Genomic DNA, 26,525 nt, shown 5'->3' with positions numbered 1-26,525 from the left:
CCCAATTAAATCATCCCAGCCAGGGCTTTGTCAAGCCTGACCTTAAAAACTTCTAAGGAAGGAGATTCCACCACCTCCCTAGGCAACGCATTCCAGTGTTTCACCACCCTCCTAGTGAAAAAGTTTTTCCTAATATCCAACCTAAACCTCCCCCACTGCAACTTGAGACCATTACTCCTCGTTCTGTCATCTGCTACCACTGAGAATAGTCTAGAACCATCCTCTCTGGAACCACCTCTCAGGTAGTTGAAAGCAGCTATCAAATCCCCCCTCATTCTTCTCTTCTGCAGACTAAACAATCCCAGTTCCCTCAGCCTCTCCTCATAACTCATGTGTTCCAGACCCCTAATAATTTTTGTTGCCCTTCACTGGACTCTTTCCAATTTATCCACATTCTTCTTGTAGTGTGGGGCCCAAAACTGGACACAGTACTCCAGATGAGGCCTCACCAATGTCGAATAGAGGGGGATGATCACGTCCCTCGATCTGCTCGCTATGCCCCTACTTATACATCCCAAAATGCTATTGGCCTTCTTGGCAACAAGGGCACACTGCTGACTCATATCCAGCTTCTCGTCCACTGTCACCCCTAGGTCCTTTTCCGCAGAACTGCTGCCTAGCCATTCGGTCCCTAGTCTGTAGCTGTGCATTGGGTTCTTCCGTCCTAAGTGCAGGACCCTGCACTTATCCTTATTGAACCTCATCAGATTTCTTTTGGCCCAATCCTCCAATTTGTCTAGGTCCCTCTGTATCCTATCCCTGCCCTCCAGCGTATCTACCACTCCTCCCAGTTTAGTATCATCCGCAAATTTGCTGAGAGTGCAATCCACACCATCCTCCAGATCATTTATGAAGATATTGAACAAAACCGACCCCTGGGGCACTCCACTTGACTGTCTCTTGCATTGTATTGAATGATTGAAGATGGCCCTAAACAGCAGATCAGAGATGTACATTGACATTCCGCTTGGTGTTTCATAGTTGTAATGAGCATTCCTCTGATGGCATAGTATATTAACACTGAGAATATTTTCATGTTATGGATTGTCACAGGAAATATAGAAAGTCTTCAGAGAATGAGGATTAGTGTCTATTTAAATGTAGAGATTTTAGGACTGGGCATTACAGGAAAAATTAATTTTTTTTTTACTCTCGTCCTTTATCAGAGGTAATAGTGTGTATGTACACATACAAATCTCTACTCAGTACATTTGTGCATGTCTCATACTTGTCTGTATTTTTAGTGGTGGGTGTCATGCTGTCTGGAGTGATTCACGACCATGCCTGCCATCCTCAGGGCAGATACCCCAAACTGGTGGTATGTTTTATAATTAGATTTCACCAACTCAGTAACAAATGTGAACTGCTGGATCACAGTAACAGTCTTGCCATAGAGTCAGAGATGGTCCCCTTGTTCATTCCAGTCTATCTGGCCATCCAGAAGACCTGGATTTTAGTGATAAATAGTCCAAAGATCACAAAATATTCAGGTTGCTCCCAGTCCCAAGAGACCAGTAATTTACGTCCTAATCAGAGCCGTAATTAAGCATTTTAGCACCCGGGGCGAGCAATCATATTTGTGCCCCCTACCATTTTTTCATCATTTTTCCGCCAATTTTTTCCACCCCCGCAGCTTTGTGGCAGCCCCACTCACCCTGCCCTGGTTACAACCCTGCCTCAGATCAATTTGCACTTTAGCTCTCACACTGAAGACAGTGCCTGTAGCAGCTCCACACAATAAAGGTGCTATATTTTTATATTAGTGTTAAGTTGTTGTCACATATGTTATGTAATTGTACAAGTAGGACTAGGTATGAGTAGGAAGTTAAGTCCTGCCAGAGGACTTAGTGGTGCCAGAGTTGTTACTTGCAGTCTCTTAGTGGATCCATGATTATGATAAGCAAATATTACAACACTTCCTACCTTTTAGATCCTCTATCCTGAGTAGTATTGTGTTAAACCTTTTTTTTTTTTTTAAAGATTGTCCACAGTGCTATGTGATTGGACTGCACATAGCAAAATGGGCCCCGGATTCTGATTGAGACCTTTAGATTCTATCAAACACAAATAATAGATTTAGTGCCTGTTTTTATAAGATATTGGTATGTTATATGGCTAGTACCAATGATATGGTATTGTGTTTGGAGAGCCTTGTGATTAGAAATCATGCAGAACCTCTCCTGTAATTTAAGAAATCGCTACAAGTTTTAAAAGTCAAGTTTTATTAAAATTAATGGTTACGGAGTTCTCAAATCCACGTTATTCTGTAGTGGATTTGTTGGATGAATTGCAATGTGTACTACTGAGTACCTTCAAAAAAATTCTGCTTCCAACACTGGTGTACTCCAGGACACTGTCCGATAGTTCCTATATAATACTATAATTTCTATCCTCATGTTTTTAACTGACAAGAAATCTCTTAAGTGAGGGCAAAAAGTCACCTTTGGAGGAGTGATACCAATGACATACAAAATAGTGATCAGTATCTTAAGTTTTCTCTGGTTTTCTGATTTCAAGGAGTCATAAGATGAACCAACAGTTGTCCGAGTTAGAAGAGCAGTAGATAAGTGAGTTAAAATATTCATTACTCTTCAATATGAGAATTAAGATAATGTAAAGCCTTAAAAGCTTTTGTTCTTCTGTGCACCTGTGATGGTGAGAAAGGGTTAAAGGCCCAGTTAGTCACATTCACTTCACCTGGGTGGTAATTCAGTAGTTACTTGTCAGCCAGGGAGGTTAGGGCTAAAGAAAGATCAGATAACTCAACAGACACCTTGGCCTTTTATAAATAGACTTGAGAGAGTTCTGTCAGGGGAAGAAGCCACAGGGAGCAGACAGGCAGGCTCGTGCCTGAGAAGGACCAAAGTACTGAAAACTGTTGGAGGCTAGAGGACTTAGGAAAAGGTAGGTTGGATGGGACAGTGCTTGATCCCAGAGCTGGAGAAAGACAGTTGAACTACAGGAAAGGATTCATCACTAGGCCCAGAAGATAAGTTGATTTGGGACTTTCAGCTGCACTTGAACATTTTGTTATCCTGGAAAGGGTTTGAACTAGGAGCCTCTCAGTCAGAGGGCTGAGTGGCATGCAAAGGCAGATGGCCTTGGAGGGTGCAAGGGAGATGAAAATTCCTGCAATCTTCCACTCTGAAACAAGGAGACAATCTGGTGGTGATTGTGCACTACTACAACACAAAGTGGGCCTGATTCTGCCAGGTGCTATGAAATTTGCATGGTACTTCAAAATGTGTCTCTTATTACTTGGATTATTTTGTCCTTAGTTCAGGTTAATTATCTGGTAATAATTTGTTAGTCTATTCCTGTAAAACCAAAATAGTGCAAACAGTCGGTTACATGTGGCATAAATGGAATAGTTTATAAATCTGATTGAGTCTGACCTATGTGATTTTTAAGAAGGATACATTTTATTTTTTGTACATGTGGTAAAAGGAATACTTGACTTGGCAGTGGTAGATGTCTGTTAATATGAAAAAATAGGGCTTGCTTTTTGCATTCATTATATTAAAAATAAAGATTATAAAACCGTAAAAAGTGAATACGTTGTGTGGTATTTTAGTCTATTTTTGTAAATTGTATCTGTTACATTTTCATCAAGAATTTGTTGATATTTTGTCAGACCCAAAGAGGTGAGAAGTGCTGTAGTGTTGTTCTTATGCTTGGCTACATTATTATTATTATTGAAGTTACTGACAGGTGTACTTTTTAGTTTTAGCTGATTCCATTTCTCCTTCAGTGACTACATTAAAAGCTGTCTTCCAGTTTTGTTTTTTCCTTTTCAGTACTTTTTCCATCACTGCAAATTGCATCCAACCATCGCAATTTTTTTAAAATGTTCATTTTCTTTAACCAAAAAACCCTAAAAACAATGCAGAATCTGACAGTTAAAAATAGAAAATATACCTGATAATTAATGGTTAGAGCAACTGAAAGCTCTAATAAGGCACATGTATTCATCATGTATTTAAAGCATCGCCGTAGTGACAGTATAGTTATGATTCAGAAGGCACATTAATTCTAAGCATCTATCTTCAGAAGCTGAAAGCTTCTCTGTTTAACCATTTTTTTCATTATCTGAGCATGGAATAATAATTTTGATCTAAAATATTATTCAGATGATTCTTTAAACTAGACTAAATTGGTTATTTAGTTTTTAGAAATTAAAACATCTAAAGTATATGGTCCTCAGTAAGGAATGTTGTTTTCCAAATTTGAAAACACTGGCTGAGAAACAGTATATAAAAAAATGGTTTACTGTGCAGGTTCAGTGTATTATTTTCCTTTGCTAGAGTAATTATACACCAAGTGTAGTTCCCAACCTATGCTTGTTTTTCCTTGTTGCTCCTTTGCACTTGGATAATTCAGGAGGTTGAAAAGAGGAACAGCCTTCAAACCTGGTGTCAAGGTTCCTTCCCCACTCTGAACTCTAGGGTACAGATGTGGGGACCTGCATGAAAACCTCCTAAGCTTACTTTTACCAGCTTAGGTTAAAACTTTCTCAAGGTACAAATTAATTTTATCCTTTGCCCTTGGAATTTCCACTGCCACCACCAAACTTTAACTGGGTTTACTGGGAAATGTAGTTTGTACACGTCTTTCCCCCCAAAATCCTCCCAACCCTTGCATCCCACTTCCTGGGAAAGGTTTGGTAAAAATCCTCACCAATTTGCATAGGTGACCACAGACCCAAACCCTTGGATCTGAGAACAATGAAAAAGCATTCAGTTTTCTTACAAGAAGACTTTTAATAGAAATAGAAGTAAAGAAATCACCTCTGTAAACTCAGGATGGTAGATACCTTACAGGGTAATTAGTTTCAAAACATAGAGAATCCCTCTAGGCAAAACCTTAAGTTACAAAAAAGACACACATACAGAAATAGTCATTCTATTCAGCACAATTCTTTTCTCAGCCACTTAAAGAAATCATAATCTAACACATACATAGCTAGATTACTTACTAAAAGTTCTAAGACTCCATTCCTGGTCTATCCCCGGCAAAAGCAGCATCACCGACAGACACAGTCCCTTTGTTTCTCTCCCTCCTCCCAGCTTTTGAAAGTATCTCGTCTCCTCATTGGTCATTTTGGTCAGGTGCCAGCGAGGTTACCTTTAGCTTCTTAACCCTTTACAGGTAAGAGGATTTTTCCTCTGGCCAGGAGGGATTTTAAAGGGGTTTACCCTTCCCTTTATATTTATGACATCAACGCTGAAGAAGTGTCATGTGTGGCAGTTCAGAAATGTGTGTGAAAAAATGGGGAAAGATGGGGGGAGGGATAGCTCAGTGGTTTGAGCAATTGGCCTGCTAAACCGAGGGTAGTGAGTTCAATCCTTGAGGGGGCCATTTAAGGATCTGGGGCAAAAATTGGGGATTGGTCCTGCTTTGAGCAGGGGGTAGGACTAGATGACCTCCTGAGGTCCCTTCCAATCCTGATGTTCTGTGATTCTATGGGAGCAGTTTAAAATGTTTTTTTCTACAAGTTATTAAAGATTTCACTAGTTAAAAAAAAAGTACTTAACAAAACCATAGTTCAGTTCAGAAAAGTACATAGAAAAATTGCCTTCTGCTAAGTTTGGAAATTGAATTCAACAATTCAGTTGTGCAATAGAGGGATTTTAGTCTTGCTTCAACTGCAAATCTCAACACAACTCTGTTATACCAATAAAAATAAAAAGCAGCAGGATCTTATTAAAGGGGAAAAGGCAAAATGCCACATTTATTGTGAATACAGAAAGAATCATAGTAAGCAGTTATAGCTATAACATTCCATTCAATTTCATATTTATTCACACGTTCATTCTTACAGACACACACAGGTTCTGCAAGGTTGTTATCATAGTTACCAGCCTTAGAGTTGCTCATGCCAACCCACTGGCCGGGTGGGCTGGACATGAGGAGGGAGCAGGGCCTTGTCAGATGCTCATCTGCCGCTCTTGGAAGTTGGTTTGCAGAATCAGACCCCAAAGTTCTCACTTTCTAGAGTCCATTTTTATAGGAATTTCTTCTTATGCCAGTCTATGGGAATTGCTTCATCATGCTGTTGCTGAATCAATCAGCAGATGGCACGTTCCTGACGGCTCCGTGCTGCCAGATGTTACCTTGTTCTTTGGTTCTCCCATCCTTGAGGCTGTTGCGTGGATTCCAGTCTGTCCTCCAGGGGTCCTCTGGTTATTTCCACTTGCCACCTTCTTCAGCTGATGTACACTGGATTCTTAGGCTGGCACCTCCCTGATCATTCAGTTATTATCCACACCAAGCATCCATCCACATACATCCTCTATCTCTAATTTAATCACAATTGTTAACAAAGCGAGATGAATACAACAAAAGGGCGGGGAGTCTCTGGGTACTGTTTTTGTTGTTACAGAGTATTGCTTTGAGTCTCTCTCTCTGTGTTGTTGTTACAAAGAATTGCTTTGAGAACAGACTCTGTCTTAGAGTGTACTAACACAATTAGCAGCTTGCACGTTTCACACAGAGAGGGAGAGAAACAGTACCAAAAACCAAGAGACCTCTTAATTAGTAATACCCTGGTATTTAAACTATGGGGAATCAAACTCATTTGTGATTTTAATTCAGAACTTCTTTAATATGATCCAACATATGTAGTCACTACTGACACTCCATAATGATGTGCAATATTACTGTGGAAACAGCTTTTGAATTCCCTGACTTTTACTTGCTTAATTTCTCAATCTTAGTTTTTTATTGCTAGTTTTTGCAACATAAGTCATTAAAGGACTAGGGATAATAGAATACACTTTACACTTATGTAGAGTCCTTCCTCCACAATATCACAGATAACTTTTTTAAAAAAAGTCTATTATAAGACAAAGAGAAGGTAATTTCTATAGCATTGTCCGAATAGAGGCAAGTATTGGGGAACTTAGGCCTGGTCTTCACTGGGGGTGGGGATCAATCTAAGATATGCAACTTCAGCTACGAGAATAGCATAGCTGAAGTCGACGTATCTTAGATCGACTTAGAATCACTTACTTCGCGTCCTTGCGGTGCGGGATCAACGGCCACTGCTCCCCCGTCGACTCCGCTTCCACCTCTTGCAGTGGTGGAGTTCCAGAGTCAACGGCAGAGCAATCGGGGATCGATTCGTCGTTTCTACGCTAGACGAGATAAATGGATCCCCAATAGATCGATCACTACCCGCTGATCCGGCGGGTAGTGTAGACATAGCCTAAGGATAGCTGCAGATAGATGAGCCAGCACCAGTGAGAGAATTACACTCCACCGTATTCCTTTACAATTGGAGAAATGAAGTAGGTGGGTAAGAGGTCAAAGAGATAGTGGAGAACAAATTAACAATTTTGATAACCAAGACTGCTGTTTTGAATTGGATGCTGAGATGGGTGGGGTAAATGATCATTATCGACACCTTGACATGTAATTAGTAGGGGATCGTGAAGAATGAAAAAGGGAAAAGTTACAGAAGCATAATATATATAGAAGTTAGGATGTCCAGTGCAGTACTCCATAGGAAAGGTTTACAGTGATCAGATAAATGGCTTAGAAAAGGACTTGAAAGGAGGTGTTTGTTAAAGGAACAAATGGGGGTGGTTAAGGACTCCTATGATTGGTATGGCAGGGAGCCAACCCCCATTCTTATAGCCCACCTTAACTCTCCTACGAGGTGGAGTGGATGGTAAGGTCCCGGCAGTGGATTTGCTGGAGGGACCTGGATAGAAAAAGAGGGGGAGCTGATAAAAGCCCCCCCTCCCCTGGGTAATTACGGAATAAACATAGGGTTACCTTCACTGTACGCTTTTATCTGACGGGTAGTCCCAGACATGTCAAATATCCCCTGTTGTTCTTTCGGTATAGCCAGACAATATATAGGTATACAATATATATTATTACAATATATACAATACCTTATGTCTAATACTGGAACAAGAATTAACTGCTTTTTTTTGTAGTTACACATCTGTAGTTTGGGTGTATTAAAACATTCCTAAATTTGCTTGAAGACTAAATTGTGCCATGTTACCTTAATAATGACTGCATCCCTAAGGAATAAACTAGACATTTTCCATTTATTGAAATGGATAGATTTTGAGTTCAAAACTATCTGTACTAAAGTTGTTGTTTTGGTTTTAATTATTGAACTGAATGCCATACAGAATTTGACTTTCTCTGATAAACTTGAAAGGGACTTTGTTGTAAGTTAAAAAGAGAACTAACATCTTTTTCTTGAGTGCAAGTTGAAAGCATTCTTCACGCAAGCAGAAATGCAATAAAACCAACCCAAAGAGATTTTTAAAATTGAGACCGTTTATGTTAAAAATATCTGTTCTTCTTTGTGGTGCTGCTGGTTGTTACTTGCCTTTCATCTCTAAAGAATTGAGTTAAAGCTTCAGTCCGTAAAAGCACATACAAATAGGAAACTACGAAGAGACTACCACGCTCTCCCACGGTTTCACATTTCAGCATATTTTGAAATCTGTGCTTTAGAGAAACTAATGTTTGGAGTAGCAGAGAAGTTTAGATCAGGATGGAGTGCCAGTGCCGAATATGTTCATGGAAGTAGTTTACCTAGTACCGGCCTGTAGTTAACTTGACTCAGTGCAGCACTGTTAATTTCCTTAATGTTCCTGAGTATTAATTAACTCACTTAAAAAAAACCTCACCGGTCCCACACCTCCCCCAAATTCCTTTGTGGATGTCGTCCTTTCATTACTGGTATGCAGCCCTGCTAGTAAAATAAATATAAACTAATACTTAACATTCATACTGTTATAGCACTGATTGGAACTTCAGTGTTGTCCATACTCCTTAAATATGTTACTTTTTGAGTCAATGTGTGATTTTTTTTTTTTTTTTGTCTCTAATGCAGGAATTTTTCGTTGTTACAGAAATTTAAGCCTCACATACAGGTTTACTGTCTATATATCAGTTGTGCTGTTAATACAGATAATTGTTTTGTTCACCTTTATTTGTAGTAATGGTCCATGTCCCATCATACAGCTAGTTGAACAAACTAATGTACTCATTCATTTGAAATTTTTTTTTACTACTGTTTGTTAAAGGGAAAAGCAAATAAAAATCGACCAATTAATATAATTCTTGACATTTCTTCTTCAAGAATTGCCTTGGCAGTTCCTCATATTTGGGAATAGATATGACAAGGGTGTCTCTGCCTAGAAAGTAGAACCATGCCCCTTGGATCTGAATATTTGGCCTTTGCATATTTAAGAGACCCTGGATCAAATTATAACTTGGTTTCCTTACTTCTGATCTGCACTTACGTTGGTTAGGGGTGAGGATTTTTTTTTATACTGACCTAGCTATGTTGCTATAAGTCCTAGTATAGATCCAGTTATACCAGCAAACAAGTCCTTTTGCTGGTTTAGATTATTTTGTTCAGGAAACTGATATAAATTATACTGGCAAAAAAGTTATTTTCCTGATGTAAACTGTATCTGCACTAGGAGGGTTTGCTAACATAGCTAAGATGGCAAACCTTTTTGAGTGTAAACAAATCCTATGTTTAAGGTTGGAGTAACAATAATGCACAGCCTCATGCTATGGAAGTGGTTTTAGAAATACTTGAATTACAGTTTTCTAGCCACTGTGGAGGTTGGTCACATGAACTGTTAATGTAACATATCTTCGTTAATAGTAGTTTTCTAGCAAAGCTGGCTTTCATCTTGTTTTACTCCTATTTCCCCCAGTATGGTTGCAACCTAACCCTTTCATTTTGCCCACTGCTGCCTTCTCTCATACCTTTGTTTTTCCTTAATTATATAATCTATAATCCTCTTTTGTCTTTCTCCATTTTTCAGTAGACTGTCTTTAAAATTATGAAAAAATACTTGAATGTTTAACTTCTTACGCTGGACTCTTGGTTCCTAAGTATTGCCTTAATCAGAAGGTGTTGGCAAGAAGGTGTTGCCAAGTCGATTTTAAATTTTGATGTATTCATGACATATACAGAGTAAAAGTGGCAGAAAAAGAAGTTAGAAAATTCAAGGATTCTGTCTACCACATTAAAAATACAATCTATAAACTGAGATTTCTTATTCATGTGGCTCCTATTCATTCTTATTCATTCCTATTCATTGGTCCATTTAACATTAGAAACTATTATACTAAGTGAGAAAATGTTTGCTAGAATTCAAGGAAAAACATTAATTGTAATGTATGCATTTTGTACGTAAACACTAAAAACACAATTTGAAAACGAAATGAGAGCATTTGAGATTATACAAATTATTTATATTTACATTGGTTTTCAGAGGGAGTTGCCTTGGAGTTAAAAGGTTCTAGATTTAAATCCTATATCTGGATTTTACTTTCTTTGCAATGTTGCCACTTTGTATAATACTTCACTGTTAGAGGTACAATTCTTCAGATGAAATGCTAACCAGAAAACTTTGTTGCTTGTCTCTGGTGGCTTTTCACTGGGAAGTTTGAGTATGTGGCTCTATTCCAAAATGTTAAGGGATTATCCTTGTGTTCTGGCCAACATTTGCTCACTTAGTATAATAGTTTCTAATGTTAAATGGACTAATGGATGGCTGTGTCTATTTGCAGACACAGTTACCAAACTACCAGTGTCTAATTTATCACTTTACAAAGCACTTTGGAGTTCCTTGAAAATGAAAGGTTCTGTACAGAACTATATTTTAATTTGATAATCTGCTTTAAAGAGCAGGATGGTTTTAAATCTTCTCTCATCCAACTACAGTGGATTAAACCTTGAATTTCGGATCTCATCCCACCATAGTTTCTTGGGGGAGGATCCTATCCTGAGGGACGGTACAGAAGACAGAACTTCATGCTCTATAACCAGTGTGTGCTTACTGGGGAGGGGAGGTACCTAAGGAACCAGCACATACTCCCATCTGTTCGTAAAATTATTTGTCATTTTCTCTGGCCTTCGCTGGAGGTTCCACTTTTCCCTCTTCTGATGCTCGGACAGGTTTCCCTTCAGTTTTCTCTGTGTTGCATTCTCCAATGCTTAACTCTCTCTGCAGTGCTCTTGGTGGCGTGCCTGCCACAGCACTTGCCTTTTGGCTTTGGTGTCTGTAATATCCATTGTTGAAGCACCGTAGAGAGCTCGCATGGCCCTTTAGCTCCCTTTCTGGTGCCTTTTAATGGTCTTCTAACAGTCTTCTGCCTCAGATTCAGAGAAAACAGACTTCCTATCATATCCTTGTTCTGTCTTCCTCCTTTATGGACATTACTTTTCTCCTGGGAAAATGCATTTTCCCACTCTCCTTGCTTCTCAGTATGGTATTAGGAGAACCTTGATCCTTGTGTTAACACTTGGGATGTGTTTTCCAGCTTGTGTTGAAGGGAATACATTCTTGAGAATCTGACTCTCATGGCAATCACTGGATAGAAGGAATGGGATAATTTTCATGAGTGGAAGCTCATATTACACCCAACTTTTCATTAATGGTATCTTTTCCATGCAGATTGACTTATTTGCAAACTGATTGGTTCTGTGAGAATGCAGTCTGGTCTTTAAAATCATTGGCAAAGTGAGGCACACCAGATTCTGGAACTTCATGAGAGTTCTCAGAGTTTTCAGTCCTAATAACCTCCTTTGCAACACTTCTGCTGCTGCCCAAAGTACCGAGGAAGGGCAGTGAAGACCTGACAGTTGTGATTTTGCTGATTTGATGGTGACCCTGCCACTCTTGGTTTTCAGACCGAATATGCCTAGCAGTGCCCTGTGGATACTTCCCAGGTTCCTTTACTTTCATTCTCAGGGGCTTGTACTCTGCAGTCACATTCATCTCAGATTGGCTATGGGGGTCTTGAAGCTGCATTCTCACTGAGCATGACCAGGCTGGTAAGCTTTTTCATGAGCTTACGAAATGTCATTTGTCTAGAGCACCCTTCAGTTCAGAGGCAGTGAGGACTTATTTCCCCATAATGTCATACAGAGTTATCAGAATACCTTGATAACTACATAAAAGAATAAATGGACACCAATCGGACATCAGGAATGGTAACATACAAAAGCCAGTAGGAGAACACTTCAATCTTCCTGGACATTCTATAACAGATTTAAAACTAGCTATACTTGAACAAAAAAACTGCAGAAACAGACTTCAAAGTGAAACTGCAGAACTAAAATTCATTTGCAACTTTAACACCATTAATTTGGGCTTGAATAGGGACTGGGAGTGGCTGGCTCATTAAAAAAGCAGCTTTGCCCCTCCTGGAATTGACACCACCTCATCAACTATTGGGAGTGGACTACATCCACCCTGATCGAATTGGCCCTGTCAACACTGGTTCTCCACTTGTGAGGTAACTCCCTTCTCTTCATGTGTCAGTATATAATGCTTGCATCTGTAATTTTCACTCCATGCATCTGAAGAAGTGCTTTTTTACCCATGAAAGCTTATACCCAAATAAATCTGTTAGTCTTTAAGGTGCCACCGGACTCCTTTTTGTTTTTTTCAGAATACCCTGGTTTCTTTTCAGATCATGTACATCTTTCATCTTTGACTAAAGACTTATAAGGAGAGGAACATTTCAGTTTATACACAGTTTCTTGAGGTTTCCCTAGGCCTTTCCTCTCTCAGGAAACCTTTTTGGCTTTAAGATTTTGGTAGTAGCATACAAGGTAAACCCACTTCCTGGGAAGAAGAAAAGGAGTACTTGTGGCACCTTAGAGACTAACCAATTTATTTGAGCATGAGCTTTCGTGAGCTACAGCTCACTTCATCGGATGCATACCATGGAAACTGCAGCAGACTTTATATACACACAGAGAACATGAAACAATACCTCCTCCCACTCCACTGTCCTGCTGGTAATAGCTTATCTAAAGTGATCATCATGCACTGTTGTCAGTCCTTACAATTTTTCTATCTGCTTTTCTGTCTTTCTAATATAAGGATTCTTATAAATTTCTGCATTCAATCTCTGAGTTTTGCCTTTAGCTAAAATAGCCACAGGCTAACCTTAGAAGGATGAACACCATGTCTATTTGGCTTCTGCGGGTGAAGTGAGGCTGCCCTCACAAAGGGGGGCACCATCTCCCATTACACAGTCCATAGAACTTCCCCAACATAATTCCTACAGCGTATCCTTTAGAAAAATCTCCAAGCTTGATTTAAAAATTGCGAGTGACGAGGAATCCGCCAGGTAAATTGTTCCAATTGCTAATTACCGTTGAAAATGTACACCTTATTTTGTTTGAATTTGTGTAGCTTCATCTTTCTGCCATTGGATTGTGTTATACCTTAGAGCCCATTATCAAATGTTTGTTCCCCAGGTTGGTACTTTTAGATTGTCATCAAGTCACCTCTTAACCTTCTCTTGGTTAAACTAAGTAGGTTGAGCTCTTTGAGCCTATTACTATAAAGCATGTTTTTTAATCCTTTATTTGTTCTCATGGCTCTTCTTTGAACCTTCTTCAGTTTATCTACATACTTGATTTGTGGACCCCAGAACTGGACACTATATTCCAGGAGTAGTCATGCTAGTGCTAAATACAGAGGTAAAATAACCTCTCTACTGTTACTCAGGAATCCCCTTTTCATACTACAATGATAGCTTTAGCCCTTTTGGCCCAGTGTCACACTAGGAGCTCATGTTTAGTTAATTATCCAGCATGGCCCCAAATATTTTTTTTTCAAAGTCACTGCTTCCCAAGATAGAGTGCTCCATCTTGCAAGTAGGTTCTACATTCTTTGTTCCTCGACATGTACAATTATGCTTAGCCATATTAAAACATGTATTGTTTTCTTGTGCCCAGTTTACCAAGTGATCCAGATCACTCTGAATCAGTGATCTGTCGTCTTCTTTATTTACTCCTCTAATTTTTGTATTATTGGAAAACTTTATCAGTGATAATTTTATGTTTTCTTCCAGGTCATTGATAAAATGTGAGATAGCATAGGGCCAAGAAGCAATGCGTACAGGACTCCACTAGAAACACATCTGCTTGGCAATCATTCCCTGTTTATAGTTACATTTTGAGAACTATCTGTTAGCTAATTTTTAATCCATTTAGTGTGTGCCATGTTAAATTTACATTATTTTAGTTTTTTAGTCAAAACATACGGGACTAAATTAAATGCCTTGCAGAACTCTAAATGTCTTACATCAGCACTGTTACCTTTATGAATTAAACTTGTAATATCATCCAAAAAAAAAAAGGCAAGTTAGTTTGACAGGATCTATTTTCCATAAACACATGTTGATTTGGATTAATTACATTACCCGTCTTTAATTCTTCATTAATTGAATCCCATATCAGCTGCGGATCAATGTCGGACTGACAGGCCTATAGTTACTTAGGTCTTCCCAATTACTAGTGAAATGGAAAGTATGTTCTCGTATGATATGGCTACACCTCTTTTTTTCCCCACATACCATACAGAAATATTTATTGAACACTTTCTGAATTATTATTGATATTTCTCCAATTTCCATTTAGCAATGGACCAATACCAATGATAGGATTATTTTTATTTCTAATATACTTTTTAAAAAAAACAACCCTTCCTTCTCATTGTCTTTAACTATGCTGGTCATAGATTTCTCCTTGTGTCTCTTTGCTTCCCTTATACATTCCCTACAATTCCTGGCTTCTGATTTATATTAATTAATATAAATTTTCCCTTTATTCCATGTATTATGTATTACATTTTTAATCACTGTCTTCACTTCCTCTCTAAAGCAGGTTGGTTTTATTAACCAATATGCCCTTCTTCCACAATTGTGGGATTGTGGCTTTTTGGCCATCCAGTAGACAAAGATGGATGCCATCTCCTGCTATTTCCACTGAGACTAAAACCAGGCTGCCCCGAGGGAAGCTGGGAGTCAGGCATGGGGAAAAGAGAATGCAGGTGTGCTAGGAATGGGTACTGTGAGAGTATCCGAGAATGGCAATATATTAGGGAACAGGGCAAGTAACTTTGAGGAATGTGGAGAGCAGGAGGCTTGCTGTGGGTATGCAAAGAAATGGGAGGGGGGCGCAGGGAGGAGGCAGATTGAAGAGCCTACGAGTAAATCTGGGGGAAGTGGGTTGCAGACAGGATGCAGGGAAATGTTGGAGGCCAGATGCAGTGTAACGTGTGTCAGAGGGAGAATAAGAAGGGAAAAGGAGGGCTATATGAGAGGCATTTTTAGTCAGATTATTTTTTTAACCCAGGCTCATGATTTTTTGCGTCTGACTTTTATGATTTTTTTTTTTTTAACAGCACTATCACTGTTTGCTACATCTTCTGTCTGGTCCTTTATCCCTTGTCATAGGATGGGAGAAGAGAGAGATGTATGACAAGGGAAAATTACCGGTTATCTGTTCGGTGTAGTCCTCTCTTCTTCCATCCAATCCTACCCTATGCTGGATAATGTGCTGGTACTGTTTTGTTATTTTTCTTCCTATTTTGCATACTAATTTTTATCTGGAAATGTCTCTAATTAATGGATGGGTGTAATCTGCGGGGTGAGAGTGGGACTTCACAAATCTGTACCTCGCTTTCCAGTTGGTGGCACCATATTGGTGTTGGGACCTCAGTTCACTGTTTTAGGGTGGGCAACAAACTACAGCACCTGTAAGTAATTTTCCCTTGTGAACTTTTGAATTTGCTTTTTCAAATTAGATTTTAGTATTTGTAAAATTGAGGACTAGTACAGGCTATAATCCAACATATTTTAAATGGTACTATGTAAACTTTCCAGCACACCTCTGCCAGTATAGCTGATCTGTAATATCCATTTTAGTCCAGTTCTTGATTTCTGCTGATCAGAGGCTACTGATCATGCTAATTTGTCAGATTGTTTTTTTGGTAGTTGGGGAAAATGCACATTGGTGAACAGCTTCATATAATGTCTTGGGGGGGAATCCAAATCTCATTGAGGTTGGTAGAAAGAATCCCATTTACATCCATGGAATTTGGATCAGGCCCTTATTGAGTCTGCTCAAAATGAAACTCAGGTTACCAGAAAAAATTCATTTCGTTACTGCATATTGTGTTTCTCCAGTTCACTATTATCCATAAGTTAGTACACTTTGTTTCCATATTCTGATGTTTTCTATTCTAACTTATATAACGATTGTTAAACACAAACAAAGCTTTAATATTTTTGTTCAGTTTTAGGACATTATAGATTTTAAAAAATCTAAATGACACTTTCTAAATTTTTATAAACCCCGTAAATATAATTGAAGAAATTAATATGTATGCATCAAAATTGTATTTAAAAAAAATAAGTACTGTTAAATGTTCTACACTGCATTAATGCAAAGTTAAGGTTACCCAGCTGAAATCAAGATAGGAATGGAAAGATTAGCATTCCAACAGCAAGGATGGTTTTATTAGCATGATTTTGGGATGGCTACACAGCTCACCAATGGCATGTCGCCAATGAGTTATGCCAAAATATCTTTTACACTATATCAACTCATTAGATATTTTGTGTGTGCCACATTTTATAGGAAAACAATTTTTAAAATGTTTGCATTCTTTTAAAAAAAATTGTGTTGGTACTGGGGTTTCTTTTATTCTCTCTCCATGTTTAAAATCATGCCATAGTAGCATGAGTCCTGCTGCACAGTGGCTGCGAGAGGAAGAATGCTACAAAATATTTAGGTATTCTACAATGTATTCAAGTAACTTTTCTCTTCAAAATATTGACAGGCGTAGTGTGGAGGGGAGAGTTTCATCTCCTCTTCTGAAGTATAACCAAAGTGTGGTATTCCCTGTCTATAGACTTTCAAGCTATTCACTCTCAATACATCAGAACTCACATCTGTACAACTACAATAATTTGCATGACCATTTGCCATTGTTTCAGATCAGGCATTTGCACATAAAAATATTCAGTCTGTCTGCACAATTGTGGAATTTGCATGTTGCACTTGGGTTCACAATTTTACCTGTGACCAGGTCTGCTAACAGGAATTCCGGGCCCCAGGGCCAGGGCTGTCCCTATGGAGGTGCGGAACCCGGGGCGGAAGTGACAAATCCATCACTTCCAGGGCCGACTGTGCTGGCCAATGTTGCCGGCCCGCGGGGCCCCCAAAGCGTGGGGCCCAGAGCGGTTGCCCTGATTGCCGTATCCTACGGACAGCTCTTCCAAGGGCAGAACAGTCAGTGGGCTCCCTAGAAAGGTCCTCTTGACATTTGGGCAGTGCTGCGCCTGCACTGTCTGATGCACAGTGAGCTGCCGGCTGCGCTGCTGGGCGCGCGCTTCCTGCACAGCCAGGGCTTCCATATTCCCTCCTAGCTGCCATCGCCACTGCCAGTACTGCCCTGTGTGCCTAGGAGCCCTGCAGCCCACCAGGGCAATTTAAAAGGGCCTGCGGCCCTTTTGTTATCTGCTCAGAGGTTTAGAATCTTAACATAAATTCCAGTGGGGATGGATTAGCGATTGAAGTACAAGTGAGGCAGTCAAAAATGAAAGGTAAGCCACTGGACATGGAGATCACCACTACATCTATGGAATGTGATTAATTACTGATTATTAATAATATATAGAAACAGAACTTTCATTTTTTTAAATGCCATTGTCCTCATCTGAAAAGTTTATATTTTATATCAAACAAAAATATGTGGATTTAAATAAGCAAATGAAAAGTCTTCATAATTTTTGCTATTATGTATTATTTATATGATCTTTTCCTCCTTAGGATAACTACACCTTTGCACAGCCAGGGATTCAAAAGAAAGTGAAAATGCTGGAAGAACTTGTTAGCCGGATCGATGGTAAGTCTTAAAAGCTAACCTAGACTCTAAATGGTGCTTCACTGAAAGTCTTTAGTTAAAAGCTTTGCGAGTAGTCTAGCCAATATCAGTGCAGTTATCTACCATGAGAGTGTAACACAGCCTTTCTTAGGCGAGGTGTCATACTCAATCAACTTGTGGCATAGTGGCCTTTGCAAGATCACTGTTGTGTATCGTTTAAAGGAAAGCCACTAGAGCATGAGCCACTTTCATTACTTTTTATTAAGGCAATGTAATCAAAATTCAATGGCAATCTCTTTGCAGCAGAGTAATGGCCACATACAAAAGGCAGCCAGCATTTATTTCACATTAAGCTCAGTGATTGTTGTAATTCAGCAGAGTCACAGTGGTTGTTTATGGTTGTCCTTCGGCACTATGTTTTGTTCCTTTGTGGATCGTTTTGCTATCAAGAATGCCTGAATAATTTCTCTGTGGAATCCAATTAATTACTAACTCTGGAAATAACATCTTTAATATTGTAGATAAATTACAGTAAGTTGCAGGGATAATTTTAGATTATGCTTTCATGTTTTAGCAGGGAACTTTGAAATATTTTCTACCTTCATCCTTAAAATAATTCCCTTCATGAAATGCTGACTGTCGTATTGGTATAGCAGAGTTTAATTAAATGAAATGCAAGAGATAATGCCTTGCCCATTCTAAACATATTCTCCTGGTAGTTTGTTAAATTAATGAACAGAGCATTAACAAAGTGATGCCAAGCAGAACTAAGCATATATTTGTGACAGTACCTTGTCAATGATGAGAGAGAAAAAGAAATGTTATTTCTTAAATAGCTTAATATTGAATCATCTTTTTGAAAAGATGAATTATTTTTTCATTATACATATTGTAAGCTTTTCTTGCACCAGTGTTAAACTTGTTTGCACATATTTACATTCTGAATTCTTGACATATCTCTGTGTACCTTATTAGTGTCATAACAAATGAGAAAATGAGGGAATGAAAACCAGTCTTAAAGATAAATTGTTTAGGAGACTGAAAATGTATAGCCTATTCGATATATGTATGTAATAAATTTTGTGTAATATACCAAGTTATTTTATCAAAATGTTAGTGGATTTAGGTGGGAATTTCAGTTTGTTCTTCAAGTGATTGTCCATATATATTCCACTTCTCATGCATGTGTGCTCCATGCTTGTGAAATTGAAATCTTTTGAATGCCAGTGTCAATTGGAGCCATGCCTGCATCCTGCATACCCTACAGTGCTCCGTAGCCAATGGCATAAAGGTTGGGGTTGGCTCAGCTGCCTTTCAGTTTTTTCTTACTGCCCATGGTACTTCTTTGGCAGGTCCCATATCTCTGCACGATGCAACTAGCTTTTATTTATCTAGTGCTGTAGGTATAATTTGTAGTATAGTTAGATTAATATAGTTTTTAAGCTTTTTGGTATGCAATAAAAAGGAAGAAATCTTTTAAATAGGAGGTGCTCTAGCCACAGCCACCCCTGGACCTGGGAGAGTCAAAATCTCCCAGATTTAAGTCCTGTCCCTTTTGCAAGACAGCTGTTCTTATTAATGATGGACACTTGAAGTGCTGCTTCTGGCCAGGCGGAGCACATACACCACTTGAATGCTCAAAGGGGGAATCACTCCTAAAAACTTTTCTTCACGGCGCGGTCCATGAAGGCATCCTCCCAGCCGATTTGAGAAGATGACTTCCAAACGGTCACTAATTGCTTTGGTATTTTTAGGTCCACCCCCAGCTCCTGACTTCAGTCCTCCTCAAGAAAGTCCCATTCATTCACTGTGGAATTGGCAAGAGCTTCCCAACCCTCCTTGACGGTGTTCCGAGGAGACCGAGAGAAAACAAAATGGGTCACAGGGTGATAGGAGAGACTGATATCCCCAGTCTACTTTGTGCTGGTGAGGAGGTAGTTAAATGCAGAGATTGGGTTACCAGATGGTGTTGGTGCCATTTCATGAGCTGGAGCTGGTGAATGCCTCAGCTAGTACCAAAGTACTCACACTGAAACACTTGGCACGGTCATCCAAGCTCCGGCACCAAAGTACTCAGAACTGAAGCACCTGGCACTGACATCTGCAGCATATACCATACTGCCCATTAATGTGCAGGGTATACCTGTGGAACTGACCATCTCTGTTCTGATGAGATTCACGGTATTGAGTGACTTGAAAGTAACTGTCCTCACAAGGTTGTTGTTGCTGACCACCATTAAAAAAAGCCCCGTTGACATCTGTTTTCACTACATCAGTTCCTGCACAGAATATTCTAGACCCTTGTAGACTTCCCAAGAGAGTGGCTCCATGTATGGAAGAGAGATTTCTCTTCAGCATCTGAGCAAAATGGAGAGATGTTTCCCACATACTTACTGCACTCACCTCACTATGAGCCAAGCTGCTCTGACAGGGAGTTAGATGACACAGGATGAGATACTGAGAACCTAGCGATGAGACCCTTCTTGGCATTCTCCGGGGCCTACTACATTCCTATCTGATGTAATTGTGGTGGTTCCAGGCCCCTTGGGGGATGCAACTCAATAGAAAGACTTCATTGGTTGTTCCTGCCTCTAAAGCCAGGTTCCCCTCACCTCTTAGACCACCTCATGAAAGGCAACTGGTCCACCATACTCTTTAGGATCAGAACCAGGATTTACAGCAAGAAGGTCTGCTAGAGACACATGTCCACCCTATCACATTAGTGATATTGTCATCTGTACCTGATAAGGCTCTTACTCCAATTGTGTCAACCCAGCCAGATGACTACCAGATCTTGCGGGAGCTCCTCTAGTGCAGTTCCTTCAGTTCCTGGTAGGTCGCCAATGTGAATAAATGAAATCTTGCTGGATCCAGGAAGGGACCTATGGCAAACCCCAGCGTCAGCGATACCTACTTTGAAGATGAGTAGACGCTACCAAGTCCCCTTGAAGGGGTTTGTACATTTCTATAATCACCCGACACTTGAATCCATAGTGGTTGCAGTTGCCCACAAGTGGTCTAAACAGGGACCACCCAAAATGACCCCACTGGATAAAAACCCCAAAGGACTTGACCTCTTGACATAAGGCTTATCCCTCAACCAGTTTACAAATGTGGTTTTTGAACTACCAAGTTCCTGGCTAAATACAATTTCCTTAACAGGGACTGAGCATCCCAACAAGCAGCATTAGGTGGCGTCTACCCAGGCAAATTAATTAAAGATGTGAAGTCAATTTGCATAAATTAAAGCATGTTAAACCCTCATGTGAATGCTGATTTATGCAAAAAAATTGAAATTTCACTATTTGGACAGTGCAGAAGTATCTGTTATCTTACGAGATCCCAATAGCAATGATTCTAGATTAAATTTCTAATCCTAAAGCATTTGGGGCTCTGAATTGTCTCCATATGAGTCCATTTGGCAGCTTTTCCTGCTCTTCCTTCCATAGAGGGTCTCAGTCTTTTCACCCATTAGTTGGTAAGTTCCTCAAAGATCCTTTTTGTGTGTTTCCATCAATCAAAGACACTTAACAATCCATTGAAATCCCAAGAGGGTGATCAGCATTAATGAGACTTCTCTTTGAACCTGTGGCAACCTATTCGTATCACCTGTCTGTGAAGACTACCTTCTTAGGTGCTACCATCTCATCCAGAAGAATAGGAGAGATGTAAGCCCACTGAAGGACCGTCATATACAGTGTACCAGAATGTCAAGATAACCTTAAGACTTCGCTTGAAGTTCTTACGTAGTGTCAGATTTTCACCTAAATCAAGTGATTCACCCAGCAGTTAAGTTCCCTAAACGTGATGCTAGTCTACAAGAAACTAGGCTCCACAATTTAGATGTACCGAGAACTCTCTTCCACCATTTGGAAATTCACCATGATTGTTCCTGGCCTTTTCTGATGGGATGGACGGTGAGCCTGTCTCCACATGTTATCTAAATGGGTTTTGGACTGCATTAGACTGCAGTATAATGTAGCACATTTGGACCTACCTACACAGAGCAGAGTTTGTTCCACCGGAACTCAAGCAGCTTCTGCAACTTCAGTAAGAGGCATTCTAATCTCAGAGATTTGTAGAGCAGCTATCTGGATTTCAGTTCACACCTTTACACATCACTACTCAGTGATTGCTCAAGATCTGATGCTCCCTTGGCAAAGCTTTCTTGCAGTCCTTGTTTCAGTAGACGCAGAACACCCACCTCTTGGACACGAGTCCACTTCTTGTGAAGTACCAGAAATGTAAGACAAGTGGACAATCACGCTTGAGAAGAAAGAACAGTTCCTTATTCTACAGTAACTGCGGTTCTTCAAGTTCTGATGTCCCCAGTTATACTATGATCTGCCCTCCTTCCCCATACTACAGAGTACAGTATCACCTGGATTCTGTATTGGTGAAAGAACTGAAAGTTGATTGCAGCTCCCCGACCCTTATGCCCTTATCTACATGGAGCTGGAGGACACAGGCACAGACACGGACCCTACAGATACTTCTGTTCAAAAGAATCGGAGCTTGTGTGCATGTGCATCAGAAATGGAATTTAGGTGGATGTGGATAACATCTTGAAGAACCGATGTTACCAGATTTGCCCGTTACTTTGGGGTACGCTCATTTATTAGGGTTACTCTTCTGGGGCGGGGGGACAGATTCTGTAATTCTATCCATGTACTGCTTGTCACTTGCGTTTTCATACGGAGCTGTACCTATCCCTTCTGCAAGTTTCCTCCCAATGGAGCTATTGCGCAGGAGCTCTAGGTTCCCCAGGGCTGGGTTCCTCCAGCCCCAGAATCAGATGAACACCACACATTAACAGAGCGCACCTGAGCGGACCGGGTCAATCAGCACTCCCAAGGTGGCTCCTTATATGTCCCTGGACTCAGCAGGCTGGGTCGAACAGCACTTCCAAGCTGCCACCCTCATATGCCCCTAGACTCAGCAGGCTGGGTTGTGCAGTATTTCCAAGCTGCCACCCTTCTATGTTCAGCATGTCCCTGTCCCCACTTTCACATTACAATTGTGCTGGTAGTAACCCACTTGATGACCAAACCCCACAGGCTTTTTGTGCGCTACAGAGACCTTGAGGTTAGGTAAGAGAAGCATTGCTGCAGAGCAAATGGGGTAGCCAAGGAGCGGGGGGAGAGAAACAGTTGCAATATTAAATGTATCTTAAATAGGATTACAAAAGTCAGGTTTAGAAAACTATAACTGATCACACAAGTCAGGGTTAGAAAGCTATACCTAGAGTAGGAAAAAAAAAAGAAAGAGAGAGTTAGGTTCTTACCACTCCGTGAACCAGTCAGGGTTCCCCGGTGGTGGTGGTGGTAGATAAGGGTCTGGAGTGCTGGAGACAGGCAGAGCCCCCAGCATGATCAGTCAGGAGAAGATGAAGTCCCAGTTGAACTGATACAGATTTTGGATCCAGGCATCAGAACACTTACTTGAGCATGTGTAAGGGGTTTTTTGTAGGAAAACAACAATGTTGAAGGGAGAACACTAGATTTGTTTATGGATAAACTGATGTTTCAAGGGAGTATACCAAAGTTGTTTTGTTCAGGCTAGACAATAGGAACTGATAATTCCTGGCTATGGGTGGTATTCCTTTGAGGGAGTTCGCAGTGCAATTAGGCAGCTTCAGTATTTTGGATACCAATAAAGGATTTATTACTTGAATTGTTCTGATAACTACTGAACTGGGTGTGTGCAGGCGTGGGTTCATTAACATCTGGAGCAGAGATCCCCCATCATGCAGTGATTCCTTGCTTTTCTGGTACCAGAGTTCAATGCGGTTCTTGCCTTGGAATCTCCGCTCTCCATTCTGTGTGTTAATGGAGAAGCCTCCCTGTCTCATCTCCAATTCAAATGAGGCCAGGGGAGTTTACTTAATCCTGTCACCCTTCTCCGGAAGGGTTTAGGTGAGTCTCCCACTGCTTTTCATTGCTTTTTGTAAATCTTTCTTTGATCAGTTTTGGTTCAAGCAGAGGCTGGAGGGCGGGGAGGGGGTCCTTCGTGAGTCAGACAGGCTGGATACTGCGCCCTGGTTCCCCAAGAGCATAGAGCTGACAGGTAACACCACATTTACTGTTGAGTAAATAACCATTCTTTTCCCTAACAAGATACTGTTAAAGTAATCCAGCTCAGAATATAAATCACATTTACAATTGTCTCAGATTATCTTCTTGTTTCTGAATAAGCCTGTTTTTCATTTGTCCTTTCTTCAATATATGTTTTATTTAAATTATGTAACAATCAGTGTACAAGTCCGGGTATTTACACCAACTCTACCAAAAGTGCACCAACACCATTTTGTTTACTTTGAGTCTTACTGTAACTAAATTATGGTTCTGATTTTAAAAAGTGTGTGTGTGTGTGACAGTTACAACCCCAAAGGCAAAATTTTCTCTATGGTAGTACTTCCAAGGTAAGTAAATTTTAAGACCCAAGGAACATGAGTGTGCCGTTGTTGCCAAGAAGGCCAATGGCATTTTGGGATGTATAAGTAGGGGCATTGCCATCAGATCGAGGGACGTGATCGTTCCCCTCTAATCGACATTGGTGAGGCCTCATCTGGAGTACTGTGTCCAGTTTTGGGTCCCACCCTACAAGAAGGATGTGGAAAAATTGGAAAGAGTCCAGCAGAGGGCAACAACACAGGGGGGACAGGAGCACATGACTTCTGAGGAGAAGCTGAGGGAACTGGGATTGTTTAGTCTGCAGAAGAGAAGAATGAGGGGGGATTTGATAGCTGCTTTCAACTACCTGAAAGGGGGTTCCAAAGAGGATGGCTCTAGACTGTTTTCAGTGGTAGCAGATGACAGAACGAGGAGTAATGGTCTCAAGTTGCATTGGGGAAGGTTTAGGTTGGATGTAAGGAAAAACTTTTTCACTAGGAGGGTGGTGAAACACTGGAATGTGTTACCTAGGGAGGTGGTGGAATCTCCTTCCTTAGAAGTTTTTAAGGTCAGGCTTGACAAAGCCCTGGCTGGGATGATTTAGTTGGGGATTGGTCCTGCTTTGAACAGGGGGTTGGACTAGATGACCTCTTGAGGTCCCTTCCAACCCTGATACTCCTATGATTCCTTTTCAGTTTTTTCATACTGTCATCTGAAAAAACGTGTATATTGGTAGATTCTAACAAATTAACCTGGTTAACTGTATGCATTCTGCATAGTTAAACTCTAAAATTTACTTTCTTTAAATTCAGAACCAAAACAAACTCATTATTTTCAGTGGGGAAAAAAAAACAACATATATTTGAACAGCGTAAAGTGCTGCGTGTCTTAAAATACAAGGAAATATACAAGCAGCATGTGAATATATTTTTAAAACATTCTTTAAACATCAGAACATCAGCTGGGTAGCAAAGTCTAAGCACTAAGACTTAATGGATCTGTGGTTCAGAATACATGAAGAATGATTATTTGCAGTGTAGTTGTAGCCACCTCTATTTAGCTCAAAAGCTTCTGTCTTTCACCATCGGAAGTTGGTCCAATAAAAGATATTAACTCACCCACCCTGCGTCTCTGAGGAATCATTAGTAATACAATACACAGTACTATAGATTATGTACAAAACATTTGAAAGCATCAATCATTAAAAATCCATGCTGTGCCTCCTGTTGGACAGATTCCAGCAGAAAAAGAAGATCCAAACCTATGTATGTGAAACTGCCTGAATTGTATACTACAATCCTGTTGTTTTCTTATCACTTTTCACTGGCTGATTCACAAAGCTGCATTAGTGTCAGCTTTGAAGGAAGTTACTTGACTCCCATTTGATGATGAAAAGGAGATAAGCCTTATGAAAACAACTGGGAAGTGTGGCAGGAAAAATAAATGGAACGGTTTACTGTGGAGGTTGATTTGTGTGAGTACTCTTCCCACTCAATGTGTTTATTATGTTCAGTTTGTATCTATACAAACTTACATTCTAATGGGCGGGTCAAGAGAGCTGGTTGGAAGAATCATGTTCAAGTAAGGTTCTGGTTAGCAGAGATGGAAAAGACTGAGCATAAAACTTAAATAGAGAAATATCTCCTAAAACATAAGGAGCAGGTGGAATATGTGTTTGGCTTTTTTTTTTAATTCTGTTTAGTTAAAAAAAAAATAAACATGTTGGTCAATGGATTTTTAAAACATGTACTTAAAGTTAAGTTTCTAGGCCTATGTTTTAAACTCCTACATAGTCTTCTGGCAGGAAAGTGCAATAAAATGTGGAAACGAATGAACATAATAGAGCTTTAATTTTTATATTGCAAGCTCTTTGATGTAGGGAGTATCGTTTACTTTGTCTGTACAGCACCTAACACAATGGACCTGTAATATAAATGTTTAATAGCAGTATCCTTAATGTTGTGGGTTTTGTTTTGCATTTTCCATTTCATTTTTTTCTCCTTTTGTCACTAAATTCTCCAGAATCCACATATGTAATCAGATATCTTGAAAAGTACTATGTCTCATCCAGGCAATGGTGAGTCAAAGAAGTTCCTCAGATAAAGCCTCCAAATAAGAAGCTGATCTTAATGTTCAGTTTGCTCTGAATTCCACATACATAGGAAGATTATCTTGAAAATTGATTGTCCATTGAGCACAACAATTTGATGCCCAATAACAAGAACTGGAGTTGGCTTTGGAAGAAGGGGGAGAACACATTAAGATGAAAGGGGCATTTCACACCTAAATTATTGACAGGCTGAATTCATATCCAGGGGCTGTTCTCATTTAGCTGAGAACATGCCATCAAAATGAATGGGGCAATTCACACATCTGTAGCCTTCCTATCCTGCAGAGGATTGTGCATAACCCTGTCCCCTTACACCAGCACCCAAAATGGAATAGC

The 26,525-nt window shown here is 40.0% G+C and overlaps 1 protein-coding gene across 3 annotated transcripts in view; it reads left to right on the top strand.

Annotated features, from left to right (window-relative positions):
- The window catches only part of TBC1D22A (TBC1 domain family member 22A), a 440,402-nt gene that overhangs the window by 196,314 nt on the left and 217,563 nt on the right, over positions 1-26,525 (top strand). For all 3 annotated transcript variants that reach the window (XM_073328376.1, XM_073328375.1, XM_073328374.1), the window contains one exon: positions 17,633-17,708. In XM_073328376.1, coding sequence (XP_073184477.1) covers positions 17,633-17,708 — 76 coding nt within the window. The remainder of the gene's footprint in view (positions 1-17,632; positions 17,709-26,525) is intronic.

The sequence above is a fragment of the Lepidochelys kempii genome, chromosome 1, assembly GCF_965140265.1.
Source record: "Lepidochelys kempii isolate rLepKem1 chromosome 1, rLepKem1.hap2, whole genome shotgun sequence".
NCBI lineage: Eukaryota > Metazoa > Chordata > Testudines > Cheloniidae > Lepidochelys > Lepidochelys kempii.
Note: the sequence above shows the minus strand (reverse complement) of the source record. Positions and strands in the feature narration are given on the sequence as shown.